Raw genomic sequence first — 17,024 nt, 5'->3', positions numbered from 1 at the left:
TTATTTTGTTTTAATGTAAAACATTTCTTTGAAGGCAACAAAAGCCTCCTATTTTTTTTCTTGGTAAATATTGTCATCTCTATATAGTGCATTAAAATATGTGCAAAGGTTATGTCATGCTTATTACTCACCTGAGAAACTCTGTCATTTACATTATAGGATCAATTTCCCTGTGTTTCCTTTTAGGGTCATGTGGTTATGGGTAACAATGCAGTCTCACCCTATCAGCAAGTGATTGAAAAGACCAAAAGCCTTTCTTTTAGAAGCCAGATGTTGGCCATGAATATTGAGAAGAAACTTAATCAGAATAGCAGGTCAGAGGTAAGAACCACACATTTTCTATTCTGTCTGGGATTTAGCAACCGTGTAATTGTTACATGAAGTTTGGAAGTGTATTGATATGAGTTGTAGCTGATTTTGTTTTTCTCTTTAAAGATAGGAACATTTTAAGAAATTACTAAACAAATGAATTTTTTCTTAGATGCATTATTGTGTTCCTAGTTTATTATAAGTATTTTTCTTTTGCTTTGACTCTTCAAAAAGAAATTGTGTTCCTAGTTTATTATAACTATTTTTCTTTTGCTTTGACTCTTCCTGTGTGACTTCATTAACTCATTTCCTCAGGGTTTTCAACACATCATTTTGATACTGGCAGATGATAACTTACATGTGTAGCCCTCTTTCAAGTGTTCGAAATGTGTATTCCTTCTAAATCTAAAGAAATAGTTCTGTAAAAATGTTGATCTTATTATATGTATTAGTGCTGATCTTATACAAATGTCATTATCTTTCATCTGATATTCACATCAAAAATTAATCTCCCATTTTGGGAGATTAATTCTGCATGTTAGCAATTGAAGAAACTTGAATGGCCTTATAATTTTGGAATCCTAAACTATGTTGTTTACACATTATGATTATGTGTAACTGGAGGGTAGGAAGTCATTAGGAAACAGTTGTGGGATATGCAGAAACCCTATTTGATTGAAGTTTTAGGAACAAATTTGTGTCCGTGGAATAGTCCTTTAGTTCAAAAGGGAAGGATGCATTAGAATTTGAATTGCATATTTTAACCAAGTTTAGAATAACTGAGCCTAGAAAATAACTTTCATATGATGTTTTTTTCTGTATGCTTCAGGATTAATTTGTGTTGTTTACTGTTCCAGTATTAATGATACCGTTATTGCTATACATTTTAATTGGCCATATACTATACCAGATAATAATTTTAATGTTTGTTTTGTCCTAAGTGGGACATCTGACATCTAGTAATTGCAGGAGTTAAGATCTTAGAATGGTTTGGCAAGAGTAGTGCTAAAGTAAATGCTGTGTCACTTTCTTGTATGTTAGTTTTTTTCCGAAAGTATTTTCTTTTCACTCTGTTGATTTCTTTTTGCATATTTTAGGCTCCTAATTGGGCAACTCAAGATTCTGGCTTCTACTGAAGAACCATAAAGAAAAGCTGAAAAAAAAAAAAAGAAAAGAAAGATGAAATAATAAAACTATTATATAAAGGGTGACTTACATTTTGGAAACAACATATTGAGTATACATTTTGAAGAATTGGAATAAAATTGACTGATTCATTTTATCTTGCTGTCAATTTTCTTGCATGTGCAAGTTTGTGTTTTTTTAACTTTCTTTTTTGGAATAATTACATTCGGAGGAAGTTGCAAAATTAGTACAGAGAAGTCCATGTAGGCTGAACCCTATTTCCATCAATTTTTTCACTTTATGTTACTGTGGTACAGTATCAAAACCAGGATGTTGACATTGGTACAGTATGTGCGTGAATAGCTCCCTATCATTTTATCATGTGTAGATTTGTAGAGAAGTCCATGTAGGCTGAACCCTATTTCCGTCAATTTTTTCACTTTATGTTACTGTGGTACAGTATCAAAACCAGGATGTTGACATTGGTACAGTATGTGCGTGAATAGCTCCCTATCATTTTATCATGTGTAGATTTGTGTAACCATCACTGCAACCAAGATAGAGAACTATCATCATCATCTCCCTCATGCAACGTTTTTGTAAGCCATACCTACTCCCAACCAGCTCTAACCCTAGGAACCACTAATCTGTTCCTCATCATTGTATTTTGTCATTATGAGAATGTTATATAAATGGAATTACATAATACACAACCTTTGAGATAAGCTTTTTTTCATTCATCACAATGCTCTTGAGAGCCATTCAAAGAGCATGGAGACCTCCCAATACTGAACTTAGCATGGGGGTCTACAAACTTTTTTTGTGAAAGGCCAGATATTAAATCTTAGGCTTTGCAGACCATATGTTCTCTGTTTTAGCTATTCAGCTCTGTCATGTAGCACAAAAGCAGCCTTTGTATGTAAATGAATGCTTATGGCTGTGTTCCAGTAAAACTATTTACAAAAACAGGCCAAGGGCCAGATTTGTTTCACCTGCTGTGGTTTCCAACCCTTGGCTTGGGGTATTGGTACTTCTAAGCTTTAGTCTAAGGGTGCTGAAACTAGGAAGATTATTGGTTAGGATAAGCCAAGTGCTATTTTTTTTATTCATCTGTAACCAGTATTGTGAAGATGCCAAGTATAGGGCAGGAAAAAATACATATAGAAATATAAAGAATTCTTGGTAGTACAAAATGGTCAAGGATCATGGAGAAAATACCAAAGTGTTGCATCAGTAACAAGGTAGAACAGTAACAAGATAGACCCTTTATATATGTAGCAGCTAATTCCATGAATTAAAAGTTCTTTATCAAATAGATCCATAGTTGTTATACAGAACTATATGAAATGGCATATATTACTCAGGCTATGTAGAATTGAGAAAAATGTTCTCAGTTGAGAAGGAAGGAAACAAGACTTCCATGTTTCCTCCTTCACCAGTAACCAAAGGGCCAAAAGTTCCTACATGGAGACATCATTAATCACTGTTTAAGACTGTAGCTCAACCAAGCCACATTAATAGCTAACAAAGATTTCTGGATGCTTACATAGCTCAGCAGCTAAAAACAATTATTAAATATGCCCGTGGACTAGTAAAAGCCCCAGGTAGGAAAAATAGGAAGCCAATAGTAAGTATTTACCGTGTGTCATAGGAAGCCAGTAGTAAGTGTTTACCATGTGTCAGGCATTTTCATGTCCTCTGTTTCTCTAAATAAACTAACCTAAGGAGAAGGAAAGGAATCTTAACATCTGAATGCCTTGCTTAAGCCTGGAAATACTAAAATTTAGGTGGTATTATTTATATGTTATTGATGAGGAAGCATACTCAGATGGCTGCCTAAAGCTGGAGTCCCCAGCCCCTGGGCTGTGGACTGCTACCAGTCTGTGGCAGCATTCGATTCTCAGGAGCATGAACCCTAGTGTGAACTGAGAGCATGAGAGGGATCTAGGTTGCGCATTCCTTATGAGATACTAATGTGGCCTACCCCCGATCTGTGGAAAAATTGTCTTCCATGAAACCGTTGCCTGGTGCCAAAATGGTTGGGGACTCTTGGCTTAAGGTAATACCTAGTGCCAGTTAAAGTAAGGAAAAGACTCTCCAGTTATGTCACACTAACCTTCCTTACATCATTCGTTGTTGCTTTGTAATTAGAAATTGCAAAGAGTTAAAGGATACATATTTAGTAGGTTGTGTGAACAGGTCTTGATCCACCAAACTCTAGCTGTCTCAGCACCATTATCTTCCAATAAGAGCAAAGGGTACTCTTTTTCTACGGGTATAATCATTGGATACTAGTGGCCCCTTACACGCAAAACCTATTGGAACATAGCTCTGAAGAACATCTCTTTGATTTTTCTTTTTTCTATTTATACTCTGCTCCCTCAAGATTATTATATGAATAATTAATGCTCACTTCTACCACTTGTTTTCTTTTCACATGTTGCCATCAACTTGAAAGATGATGCCACTATGGATTACTATTATCAATTAGAAAAAAACTATATACAACTAATGGCCATTTTTGTACATTACCAATACTTGCTCATCTTGAAAACCCATTTTTGAAGTTTGCATAATAAAAGTTACTTGATTTGGGGCTTAACCTTAAGTTTTGATAACAGGCTATTCCAGTAAAGTATTGAGCACCAAATAAGTACTCATTTTCTTGTGCTCTTTTTTTTTCCTTTTCTTGCCATTCAGTAGATAGTACATCCTCCTATGTGTTAGCAGCTTTTATAAACACATCAAAGAACACCATTCATGAAACTTATGTTAAAATGTTGCTTTGAGTCCTTTAAAATTTTTTCTATGCATCCATAAACATACGTGTTTGTGCTTTAATATGAACTATACAGGAGTATTTGTAAATGTCCAGTTTACAGGAAAAAAAAAAACAAAAACAGAAACAAAAAAACCATGCATTTATCCAGTACCAATGCTTCGTACCTGCTACTGAGCTTAAGAAATAGAATGGTCCTAGTAATTGGTCCTGTGGGCCTCTCAGTAATTGTATTTTTTTCTTTGTCCCTAAAAAGTGAACACTACCATAACTTTTGTGTTAATTTCCTTGTTTTTATTGTTTTATTACACAGCATACACACATATAGACCATATATACACACAGTTGACCCTTGAACAACATGGGTTGAGGACACCTATTCACCAATAACCCAAAAGTCAAAAATTATTACATGGAGACACATAGAGTCAAAAGTCCATGTATAACTTACAACTTCCCCAAAACTAATAGCTTAGTGATAAACAGTTGATTGATTAACAAATATTTAGTATATTATATACTGTATTTTTACAATAAAGTAATCTATAGAAAAGAGTGTTATGAGGATATAAGGAAAAGAAAATATACTCAACATTGATTAGGTACAAATGGGTCATCATTATAAAGGTCTTCATCCTTGTCTTCACATTGAGTAGGCTGAGGAGGGGGTTGGTCTTGCAGTCTCATGGGTAGCAGGGCAGGAAGTGGAGGAGGTGGAAGTGGAGGCATGAGGCAGGCACACCTGCAAATTTAAGGAAACACTAATTCAACGTTTTTGCTTTTTCATTTTTCTCAAAATATTTGTATATGATAGTCATCCTTTTTTCACCATTTGTGTAGTTTTTAGTGCCTGTATCAGAAGGGTCTATGCCATGAAAGAAATCGAAAGCAATCTTGAATAATCAGAACCCTTCTATCAGATATCTAACGTCGACTTGTGTTCTGGCACTGTTGCTTCTGCATTGTCTTATCATCTGGCACTGGTTCATAAACACATCTCCATCGAGTCGTGTTTTGTTAATTCCTGTAGTATGGTGTCTGTTAGCTCTTGAATTTCTCCAAGATCTGTATCTTGAAACCCTCCATCCCCCACTTTTTTTGCCATATGCATAACCTCTTTCATGATTTCCTTTATTGGTTCTGTTGTAAATCCTGTGAAGTTTTGCCCTACATCTGGACACAGTTTTCTGCAGTAGGAATTCATTGATTTATTGTTTTGGGCATGATGGCTTTCACGGCTTTTGTTGTTGTTGTTGTTGTTGTTGTTGTTGTTGTTAGAACAATGTATCTTCAGTGGTGTAATCCTTCCAGACTTTCGTCATGTTCTCTCCATCTGGGTTGGCTTCCACAGCATTAACAATTCTTTCCATAGAGTACCATGTGCATTGAGGCTTAAAGGTCCTTATTACCCCCTGTTTGAGAGGCTCAAATAGATATAATGTGTTTGGGGGTAAGTAGACCACTTGAACACCTTTAGTGTTGAACTTACAGACTTCTGGTTGGCCAGGGGATTGTCCAATATCAAAAAAACCTAAAAGTCAGTCTCTTACTGGCAAGGTACTTCCTGAATTCAAGGAAAAAGCACTAATGGAACCAATCCAGAAAAAGGGTTAAAGTTGTCCCGTCTTTCTTGTACAACCAAAAGACTGGCAACTGTTGTTTATCTTTTCCCTTCAAGCTCAGGGGTTAGCAGGTAGTCCTGATCATGACTGCTTGTGCATAAGGCAGTAGAGTTAGCCTATTTCTTACTGCCTTAAATCCTAGTGCTCACTTCTCTTTCTTATAAATAAGTGTACTTTTTCCCAGAATAGGGCAGTTTTGTCTGCAATTAAAAACTTGTTCATGCAGATATCCGTTCTCTTCAGTGATTTTCTTAGTGTCTGGGAACTCATCTGCTACCTCTTGCAGCAGAAGCTGCTTCTCCTATCTTGACACTTTTTAAGCCCATCCTCTTCAAAATTATCAAACCGTCCTTTGCTGGCATTAAATTCTCCAGCTTTAGACCTTCACCTTCCTTTGGCTTTTAGTTGTCATACAATGACCACTATGTCTTGAACCATATTAGAGTCTGTAGCTTTGCCTTATAACAATCCTGCACCCACATAAAAACTGCATTTTCAATATGAGATAAAAACATTTCACAAAAAGTACAAGGTTTCTGTACCTGCTGACATAGCTGCAGCAACAGCTTTACGCATTTCCTTTTCTTTTTTTTTTACAATAGTTCCTAGGCTGGATTCATTTATCTTGAAATGGCAGACAATCCAGATGAACATCTCAATTTACAGCACCTATCAAGCAATTCAGCTTTTTCTTGTAATGTCATGACTTCTCTCTGCTTCTTGGGACCACTTCCAGGACCACTAGTGGCATTTTGTATGGGCTCCATGGTGTTACAGTATTGTACTAAATGAAAAATACATGAGAACCATGAAAGATCACTTTTTACTGCAATATGCAATTTACTGGAGAGATGAACTGCTCATACAGAGATGGATAGCATCACATGGCATTTTAAGTGGATAGCATCACATGGCATTTTAAGAACTCATTGCAATAGCACTAAGAGATGGCTATGAAATTATTACAGTGATACGGTATGAACTAGTTAATTTTATGCCTGAGTGGTTTAATACTGCATCTTTACATTTGTTTACATTTCTCTTGACTGGGAATGGGACCGTGTCTGTAAGTGTTTGTGTAAGTTTTGAAAATTTTTAACTTTTTATAATAGATTTGTGTGTATTTTATGGTAGTAAATGATAAAATAGACTAGTAGCTACATATTTTTATACATTCATGACAACTTTTTCTTAATTTTGTCAGTATTTCTCAACTATATTGTTGTCTGTGAGTTTTTTCAAATTGTGATGTGTTCATGGATCAATTGTAGTTGGTCAATGCCTGTCCTAGACTGTCATGTTCATTTATTTATGTATGATATCTATCTGGTTCACTACTGAATCCCTAATGTCTGGCTCTTATTAGGCCCTCAATAAATTATTGAATGAATGCATCAATGAATGTTTAGAATGGCATAATGGAAAAAAAAATTGAACTTGAAGGTAAAAGGTTAAAAAATGTATCTTTCAGAAAACTTTAATTTTCCTTTATTATCAGGTGATCATGACCAAAATCATGTATTTCTTATTCTCCAATTTCATAATCTGTCAAATGACAATATTGACTGCTTTATGTGCTTGGCTATTTGGGATTAAGTACCAATAAATAAATTTTAAAAACCACAAAACCCAAAAACGTCAGAGCCCTTCTCTCTATGAGTTCACAGTTTACGTCTGGGACAGACACATGAACATAAGATAAAATGAGAAGTACTACTGTGTGTGAAAACACTTAGACTTATGAAGTGCTTCTGTAAGATACATTTTTTAAAATGGTTAAAGTCAGTTGAAGACCTGTTAAAATCATCAAGATATTGGCAATGTATGAAAAGTTTTATAAAAGTTATCTTTTTCTTGGTCTTGACTCCGTCTTGGTAATGGTGGAAGTAAAAATGGAGAGAGGCAGATACACTATCTCAGATGTTTATCTTCCTCTCAACTTCCCCAGTTGTCAAACAAAAAGCTGGACAGCATACAAAACTATTGGACTTATAAACTCACAATACTCTGACCTCGTGTTGTTTGCCAGTCTATGATTGATCACCACATATGACCACTGTTTTGCTTTCTAGCTGGTGGCTTTGTGAACAAAGCATAGCGGTACAGATATCCTCAAATACCCTCACGTACCTTGAAGAGGTCACTTGGGTAGTAAACCTTTTTGGTTCCCGTGCCACTAACACAGGAGTCAATTGAGAGCCTAAACTGGGTTTGCCTCAGCAATAGAGGCCAGTAGTAAAAACTCAGCCATAAAAACCCACAGTAAGAAAAGTAGTCAAGGTCAGGGGCAAACTATCTGCTGGAGTGAAATGTTTAAAGCTTCCAATGAGGCTTTAATTAGACTCAAAAAAACATCCCACTGTTAAACTGTTTTGTGTTTCCCGTGCATAATTTACTTCCATGCATTTTAATTCTCGGTGATCAAACATCCTCTGGAAAAGCGCTAACTTCCTGGAGAGGTAGCACAAACACTGTTATGTTTTGTTAATTTTTCATCTCATGTATTTAATAAACAGTTTGACTGTTAGAATCTGCAAGAAATAACATTAATCTAAGGCATCTCCTATTTTGGTTCTAAAACTGTGACTCTTGTGCTGACTTCCATGTAGTCTGATGAGATTGGGAGAACAATGCCAGATTGATTCATTTTGTTTTTAATTGTTGTAAAGACCATTGAGAGGGGAGGAGAATGTTGTTTGAATTTCACATTTTGAACTGGGAAACAGCTTGGAAATGTAGGCACAATTCCAGGTAAATAAGCTACGAATACTTATGTGTGTATGTATATGTAAGTCTAATTGCTTAAAGGTATACCTCTAAGATTCCAAATTGATTGATGCTAGAAGGCAGCTGTTTGAGGACCAGAGGCATGGCTTATATGCAAAATGATATGGAAAAAAATAATTGGATCACAGAAAGACAGTGTTATTTAATCAGAATTTTAAATCTGGCAGCTCTCCTAGGAGAATAAAATACTACTGGATTGCATTTATTTGTGGACATTTTTTATCTTGCCTCTACATTGCCCCTTAGGCACTGTAACTCCCTAAACAGAAGGCATAATCATAGATACTTGGTAGACACCCACTTGTTCACTGTCCATTCATGCATGCAGGTAGACAGATAATGTTTGTGAGGTATTACAGCTGCAGTCTTGCAGAAAGAACATGACTGATTCCCTCTGCTTTCCTCTACTGAGGGAGTATGCAGCTTTTCATTTCATTTTAGAGACAAATGGTCTGCACAGGAAGGAAGCACATGGGTAGCTATGTCTTTGTTCATTTGGCTAACGAGGCCAGAGCTGTGGGTCCATCTCTGCATAAGCCGGTTAGTGTTTCTCTACTCCTAACCACAGATTTGCACTTGAACCTTTGCCAGCTGTTTCCCAAGTGCATGCCATTGGATGTGAGGGAGACCTGAAATGAGTGCAGATAGATCAGCTTAAAATCATCACAACATTTTCAAACAAAACAAAGCATAAAGCTTGAAGCCCTTAATGGCAGATCAGAAGTTTTATCTTTGTGTATTCAAAGGTCAAAACATTTGTACCACATGTGCTGCTGTCAGAGTAAATGCTATATGACAGGAACAAAAGAAGCTGTGACCAACTTGAATATTGAAACTTTTGTTATCATTTTTATCTAAAAAAATTAAATTTTTGGTGGCAAGTTAGTGTAGCCAGTCCTAGAAAACAGTGGTTGGAATGAGGATGATCTCATTGATTCAGAAATTGTCAAGAGGTCTACAAAACCAGTATGCCTCCTGTTTTAATAGAAGACATAATTAGAGAATGTTCTTAGTTGTCTAGCTCCCTTGCCCTGGGATTTGTGCCTAGTTCTTTGAGCATTTGTAGGACTCAGATTTCTCTAACAATCAATAATCCTTTTTTATTTTCTTTATATTTTCACTTTTAGTAAACATCCATCTATAATCATTTTAAGTGAGTTTAAGTGATTTTAAGTGAGTTTGAGAACAACCTTGTAATGTAAATTAGGTATTAGTCTTGAAGTTTACCTGGTTGGTCATTTGGCAGCCTTTTTTTATCTGACCATTAGTGACTTAAACAACTCTGAGAAGAATAATTGACAATAAAGTGGAAAAAAAAAAAAAGCATAGACCTATACTAACAAAATTAATTCTAAGACACTACATTCTCTTACTAGAAAACAATGTGAAAGTTTAGACATTGTTCATCAAAGATTTTTTTTTTTTGGTTTTTTTTTTTAAAGTTATAAACTTTTTTTCCCCTTTTAGAGTATCTGAGGAAAAAAAGTAAAAGAACTCTCTTTGGGATCTCTAGACAGTTGAATAGACAAGGAAGAACTGTAGTCTTTTTTTTTTTTTCAGCTAAATTATCCTAAGAACACTCTGCTCCAACATAGGAATGCCATGGAACAAGAGATGGTAACACAAGATACACCAGGAGACTCGAGGTTTTGTGTGTTTGAAACTTATATTCTACTATAATTAGACTAAATTGTAGAGAAGCAAAACTAATGTGTGTGGTGTTGTTTTAAAATTTACCCAATGTTTTTTTGGTTCTGTCTTATAGGAGTGAACAAACTCCTTTTGTTTTTTGTTTTTTTTTTGTTCGCTTGTTGTTAAATGTTCACTCTTAAATTTTATAAAACAAGAAAATTTTAAAGTTACACTTTATTAAAACTCACAATTTTTTTTTATTATATGTATTTGTTCAAAATAGAAATGCCAAAGACATATAAAGGTACAAAGTGGTATGCAGTGCTTTTGTGTCCTACATAACTGATTTAAATTGGTAAGACTATTTTTATCTTTCAACTTTTAATTTTCTTATAAAAGTCAAGTAAATACAATGATTGTTATTAGCTGAATAGCAGATAAGATCTCAGTATTTAAAAGAACAGATTTCTTCTTATAAACTTGCTTTTGATTTTAATTCAAGAATAATTATGCTGGGTTCTTACATATGACTGGACAAAAAAACATGTGGTTGTGTGTTTTGGCATGTGTTCTTCCAGATTTTTCAGTGATGCTCATGATAACCAACAAGGGAAATTTAGATTATAAGGCCTTTTTCTATACCAGATTCTAATCATTGCTCTAAGAAAAATTTCAGCACCTGTTGGTTACTTTTGCTTGAAGACTTTATGTGTAAAATGTTGATGACTTTTAGTGGTGGAGAATAGGGATGTGAAATTCAGAAGAATAAACTTTTGGAACACAATCAAATAATACCTGCACGATACTGTGCTTCTTTCTAGCCCTGCTGCTGTTGCTTGAAAAAGATTTGGGTAAGTAATTATAAACTGATTAAAAGTATAACTTTTTTATAGCAGACTTTTTTCCCCATCATTCATGTTTATAGCTCTCTCCTGCGAGCAGAATTAAAATGATAAAACATGGTTTTCAAATATATCACTACTATAAAGGATAGGAGGCCGGGCGCGGTGGCTCAAGCCTGTAATCCCAGCACTTTGGGAGGCCAAGGCGGGTGGATCACGAGGTCAGGAGATCGAGACCATCCTGGCTAACATGGTGAAACCCCGTCTCTACTAAAAATACAAAAAACTAGCCGGGCGTGGTGGCGGGCGCCTGTAGTCCCAGCTACTCGGAGGCTGAGGCGGGAGAATGGCGTGAACCCGGGAGGTGGAGCTTGCAGTGAGCCGAGATCGCGCCACCGCACTCCAGCCTGGGCGACAGAGCGAGACTCCGTCTCAAAAAAAAAAAAGAAAAAAAAAAAAAAAAAAAAAAAAAAAAGGGAAAGGAATGGGTGTTCATGACTACATACCCCCCCCCCAACATTTGTTAAAAAGTCTAGATTTTAGTATCAAACAGAGATGTGGGTGTTGTGCAATCAACAAAGCACTGTTGTGCAATAATTAAGGAATTTTTAAACTGAAGATTAAATTGGAATGTTGTTATAAACATAAAGGAAATGGCCAACATTTTTCTTTGTATCAAAAGAAAACTCATTTCTAAAAATAAGCACCCTCTTAGTGATGACCCTTTAAAATAGTTTTAAGTGATTCCATCCACAGATGAGCTTTGGACTCTGCAGCACTTTGCCATAAGTGGTTTGCTCTTTGATCCTGTAGCCTTTCATCAGGTGTGTATCTGAAAAAGCATTGGCATGGCGGTATCGGCAGCCAGACTTGGAGTCCCTCTGAAAGTGAACATGGCATGACTGAAACATGCTGCTGGGTCCTGAAAGGTCTCCTCTGGTGGATGAATTTAAGGAAATGATGCTTAATTTCCCACTTCTAAATTTTATTTTATCAAATTGAGACAAACGTGGACCTTTCTAAAGTTACTAAATATAAAATATCTCCATGGTGAAAAAAAGAAGAAAAAAAAAAGGCATGTATTTTTGTTATCTTTTGTTTTTCACTTCACTTTCCCAGAAATCAGAATTAGGTGAAAGCAAGGATTGAGAATGTTACCTAGTCTGTTAAATGGTTGTTATTGACCTGTGGCATTCAATTCCTTTGTAATGAGAAATTGGTTTAGTGTAACCTAAATGTTCCAATTTTATTTTACATTGAATGTTATGAATATTGTCTTTTTTTTTTTTAACCCCAGATATCGTCTTAAGAAGTACAAACATCAAAGAATTATTCCTTTACTCTTTTTACTCCACCTCCCACCCCAATTCGATCCCTATTTCTTATCACTGCTGATTCTGTCCTCTATAAAGATGCCTGGCCTTGATCTTTTCTTCCCTGTTCTTTTGCTCCCCCTATCTAAACAGTCATAAGCACTGTCTTGGGATTTTTTCCACCCAGCAGTAACTTGGTGATTAAGGACTAGGCTCGAATCCTTCTTTGCCACTTAGAAATTAGCTTTGGAGAAGTTACTTAACCTTCTTAAAGAATGTTTCCAGTACCTACTTTGCAGGGCTGTGGGATTAAACGAAAAAATTCACGTAAAGCATTAACACAGTGCCTGCCTTCCTCCTCCTTTTAGAGTGAATGCTTGACACAGGGTAAGCACTCAATAAAGTGGTAATTTTTATTGTTGTTATAAAACTACCACCTTCTCTCCACTAATCAAGTCCTTGTAATTTCTCCCCTAGAATATTCAAGTTAGCTAATTGTGTCACATGCCCTATGTCCTTCACAGTAAAGATCTGTATCCACTGACTTGAATTAGTAAAAGTACAGTTTGTATATCAACTCATGCATTTAGGATTGGGAAACGAAATATTGCAAAAAACTACTATTGGTAACTATTATCCTTTTCCTTGCAGATGTAGTTGCTATCATCTACTATATCTAGGTGCAGTCATAAACAGATTTATTTTGAAAGAGATTTGTAAATAACTTTGAGAATGTATATAAATGTTTTCACTTAAGAGTATCAAGACTTTACTATGTGTCAGGCACTGTGACTTAAATGCTTTCCATACATTATCCTATTTAATTCTCAATAATGTCTGAGATAGTTACTGTTATCACTACCCAGTTTATTGAGAAGGAAGCAGGCACAGTGAATCAGCTCAACGTCATAAAGCTAGTGAACAGTAGGAAAGGATTTGAATCCAAATAGTCTCATTCCAGAGCCCATGCCCTTTAATACTAATCTATATTGTCCCCACACTTCCAGGAATAAAATAATTTAGTAAAGTTTATCCCTAAACTAGAATTTTCTGGATATTGGAAGAACAGTTCTTAGAGATTCACTTTTCAGAATGAGTAAGACCTACTATTTGATAGCACAACAGGATGACTATAGTCAATAATAACTTAATTGTACAATTTAAAATAACTGAAAGAGTGTAATTGGATTGTTTATAACAGAAAGGATAAATGCTTGAGAGGATGCATACCCCATTCTCCAGGATGTGATTATTACTCATTGTATGCCTGTAACAAAACATCTCATGTATCCCATAAATATATACACGTACTATGTACCCACAAAAACTAAAAATTATTTTTTTAATTCACCTTTCAATATGAAAAAAAACCACACCCAACTCTTTTCTAACAAATAGTACTGAGTCTGAGAATAAATGTTATCATTGGCTTTTCTTCTTTTTTTTGGATAATCAATAAGGTTTTCTCATTCACTGATTCTCTGAAAACAGAGTGTATCTGAAAGATGGCATCTGAGTTGAGACTCAAAATCATGACCTATGAGAAATAGTTGAAAAATCTGGAGATATGTAGCCTTGAGACACCTTCGGGGAAATAAAAACTTTCCAAATAGTTAAAGCATTTAGATGTGAAAGAAGGATTAAGTATGCTCTAAGTGGCCCAAAAGGACAGCATTAGAACCATTTGTTAGAAGCAATTAGATGAGAACTTTCTAACAATTGGGACTATAACACCATGGAACATCCTGTTCTGATAAATAATGGCAAGACCTTACTAATCAGGGTTGAAACTATTTCTACTGATCTTCCAGCTCAGAGATGTCACATTTTCAGGGAAAGGAAAGGTAGCTAGCTCAATTTTTTTGTGAGAATGTTGGAGATTTTTAAGTGTATTCACTTTGTCTGAGATGAGGATATAATGTGAAAAGTACAATTTTTATAAAAAGTAAGATTATAAACTTAATAAATAAAAAAAAAAAATTGGGATTCCATAAAACCAGAAACCTGCCTCTAATCCAGTGACAAATATTTGGTATATTAATAGCATCTATTTCTTCTGATTAAAAAACTAATATTATAGAACACTTATGGAAATTTATAAAGAAAAACAAACATAAAAAAATTAAGACCCAAGTAAAAAAAAATCCTTAATTCCCTACATTATTATCATATATATATATATATATATATATTTTTTATTGAGACAGAGTCTCGCTTTGTCGCCCAGACTAGAGTGCAGTGGCCAGATCTCAGCTCACTGCAAGCTCCACCTCCCGGGTTCACGCTATTGTCCTGCCTCAGCCTCCCAAGTAGCTGGGACTACAGGCGCCCGCCAACTCGCCTGGCTAGGTTTCTTTTTTTTTTGGATTTTTTAAGTAGAGACAGGATTTCACCGTGTTAGCCAGGATGGTCTCAATCTCCTGACCTCGTGATCTGCCCATCTTGGCTATTATCATATATTTTAAGGTATTTTTTCTTACAGCCCTTTATTTTATTATCTTAATGTTTAATTTATAATTTTTTTTATTATACTTTAAGTTCTAGGGTACATGTGCACAATGTGCAGCTTTGTTACATATGTATACATGTGCCATGTTGGTGTGCTGCACCCATTAACTCCTCATTTACATTAGGTATATCTCCTAATTCTATCCCTCTCCAATTCCCCCTCCCAACAGGCCCCGGTGTGTGATGTTCCCCTTCCTGTGTCCAAGTGATCTCATTGTTCAATTCCCACCTATGAGTGAGAACATGCGGTGTTTGATTTTCTGTTCTTGCGATACTTTAATGAGAATGATGGTTTCCAGCTGCATCCATGTCCCTACAAAGGACACGAACTCATCCTTTTTTATGGCTGCATAGTATTCCATGGTGTATATTTGCCACATTTTCTTAATCCAGTCTGTCACTGGTGGACATTTGGGTTGATTCCAAGTCTTTGCTATTGTGAATAGTGCCACAATAAACATACATGTGCATGTGTCTTTATAGCAGCATGATTTATAATCCTTTGGGTATATACCCAGTAATGGGATGGCTGGGTCAAATGGTATTTCTAGTTCTAGATCTTTGAGGAATTGCCACACCATTTTCCACAATGGTTGAACTAGTTTACAGTCCCATCGACAGTGTAAAAGTGTTCCTTTTTCTCCACATCCCCTCTAGCACCTGTTGTTTCCTGGCTTTTTAATGATCGCCATTCTAACTGGTGTGAGATGGTATCTCATTGTGGTTTTGCTTTGCATTTCCATAAATGTTTTCTTGTAAAAAGTGTCTGTTCATGTCCTTTGCCCACTTTTTGATGGGGTTGTTTGTTTTTTTCTTGTAAATTTGTTTGAGTTCTTTGTAGGTTCTGGATATTAGCCCTTTGTCAGATAAGTAGATTGCAAAAAATTTTCTCCCATTCTGTAGGTTGCCTGTTCACTCTGATGGTAGTTTCTTTTGCTGTGCAGAAGCTCTTTACTTAAATTAGATCCCATTTGTCAATTTTGGCTTTTGTTGCCGTTGCTTTTGGTGTTTTAAACATGAAGTCCTTGCCCATGCCTATGTCCTGAATGGTATTACCTAGGTTTTCTTCTAGGGTTTTTATGGTTTTAGGTCTAACATTTAAGTCTCTAATCCATCTTGAATTAATTTTCGTATAAGGAGTAAGGAAAGGATCCATTTTCAGCTTTCTACTTACGGCTAGGCAATTTTCCCAGCACCATTTATTAAATAGGGAATCCTTTCCCCATTTCTTGTTTTTCTTAGGTTGGTCAAAGATCAGATGGCTGTAGATATGTGGTATTATTTCTGAGGACTCTGTTCTGTTCCATTGGTCTAGATGTCTGTTTTGGTACCAGTACCATGCTGTTTTGGTTACTGTAGCCTTGTAGTATACTTTGAAGTCAGGTAGCATGATGCCTCCAGCTTTGTTCTTTTGGCTTAGGATTGTCTTGGCAATGCGGGGTCTTTTTTCGTTCCATATGAACTTTAAAGCAGTTTTTTCCAATTCTGTGAAGAAAGTCATTGGTAGCTTGATGGGGATGGCATTGAATCTGTAAATTGCCTTGGGCAGTATGGCCATTTTCACAATATTGATTCTTCCTATCCATGAGCATGGAATGTTCTTCCATTTGTGTGTGTCTTTTATTTCATTGAGCAGTAGTTTGTAGTTCTCCTTGAAGAGGTCCTTCACATCCCTTGTAAGTTGGATTTTTAGGTATTTTATTCTCTTTGAAGCAATTGTGAATGAGAGTTCATTCATGATTTGGCTCTCTGTTTGTCTATTATTGGTGCATAACAATGCTTGTGATTTTTGCACATTGATTTTGTATCCTGAGACTTTGCTGAGGTTGCTTATCAGCTTAAGGAGATTTTGGGCTGAGATGATGGGGTTTTCTAAATATACAATCATGTCATCTGCAAACAGGGACAATTTGACTTCTTCTTTTCCTAACTGAATACCTTTTATTTCTTTCTCTTGCCTGATTGCCCTAGCCAGAACTTCCAACACTATGTTGAATAGGAGTGGTGAGAGAGGGCATCCCTGTCTTGTGCCAGTTTTCAAAGGGAATGCTTCCAGTTTTTCCCCATTCAGTATGGTATTGGCTGTGGATTTGTCATAAATAGCTCT

At 35.8% G+C, this 17,024-nt stretch overlaps 1 protein-coding gene across 2 annotated transcripts in view; it reads left to right on the top strand.

Moving 5' to 3' along the window:
• EIF3E (eukaryotic translation initiation factor 3 subunit E) overlaps window positions 1–1,591 on the top strand; it is a 45,168-nt gene extending 43,577 nt beyond the window's left edge. For both annotated transcript variants that reach the window (XM_025395297.1, XM_025395298.1), the window contains exons 12-13: window positions 187–321; window positions 1,407–1,591. In XM_025395297.1, coding sequence (XP_025251082.1) covers window positions 187–321; window positions 1,407–1,445 — 174 coding nt within the window. In that variant the 3' untranslated portion in view covers window positions 1,446–1,591. The remainder of the gene's footprint in view (window positions 1–186; window positions 322–1,406) is intronic.
• Window positions 1,592–17,024: the final 15,433 nt, after the last annotated feature.

This window comes from Theropithecus gelada, chromosome 8, assembly GCF_003255815.1.
Source record: "Theropithecus gelada isolate Dixy chromosome 8, Tgel_1.0, whole genome shotgun sequence".
In the NCBI taxonomy this organism is placed as follows: domain Eukaryota; kingdom Metazoa; phylum Chordata; class Mammalia; order Primates; family Cercopithecidae; genus Theropithecus; species Theropithecus gelada.
This window is presented reverse-complemented; position numbering and strand designations above follow the sequence as displayed.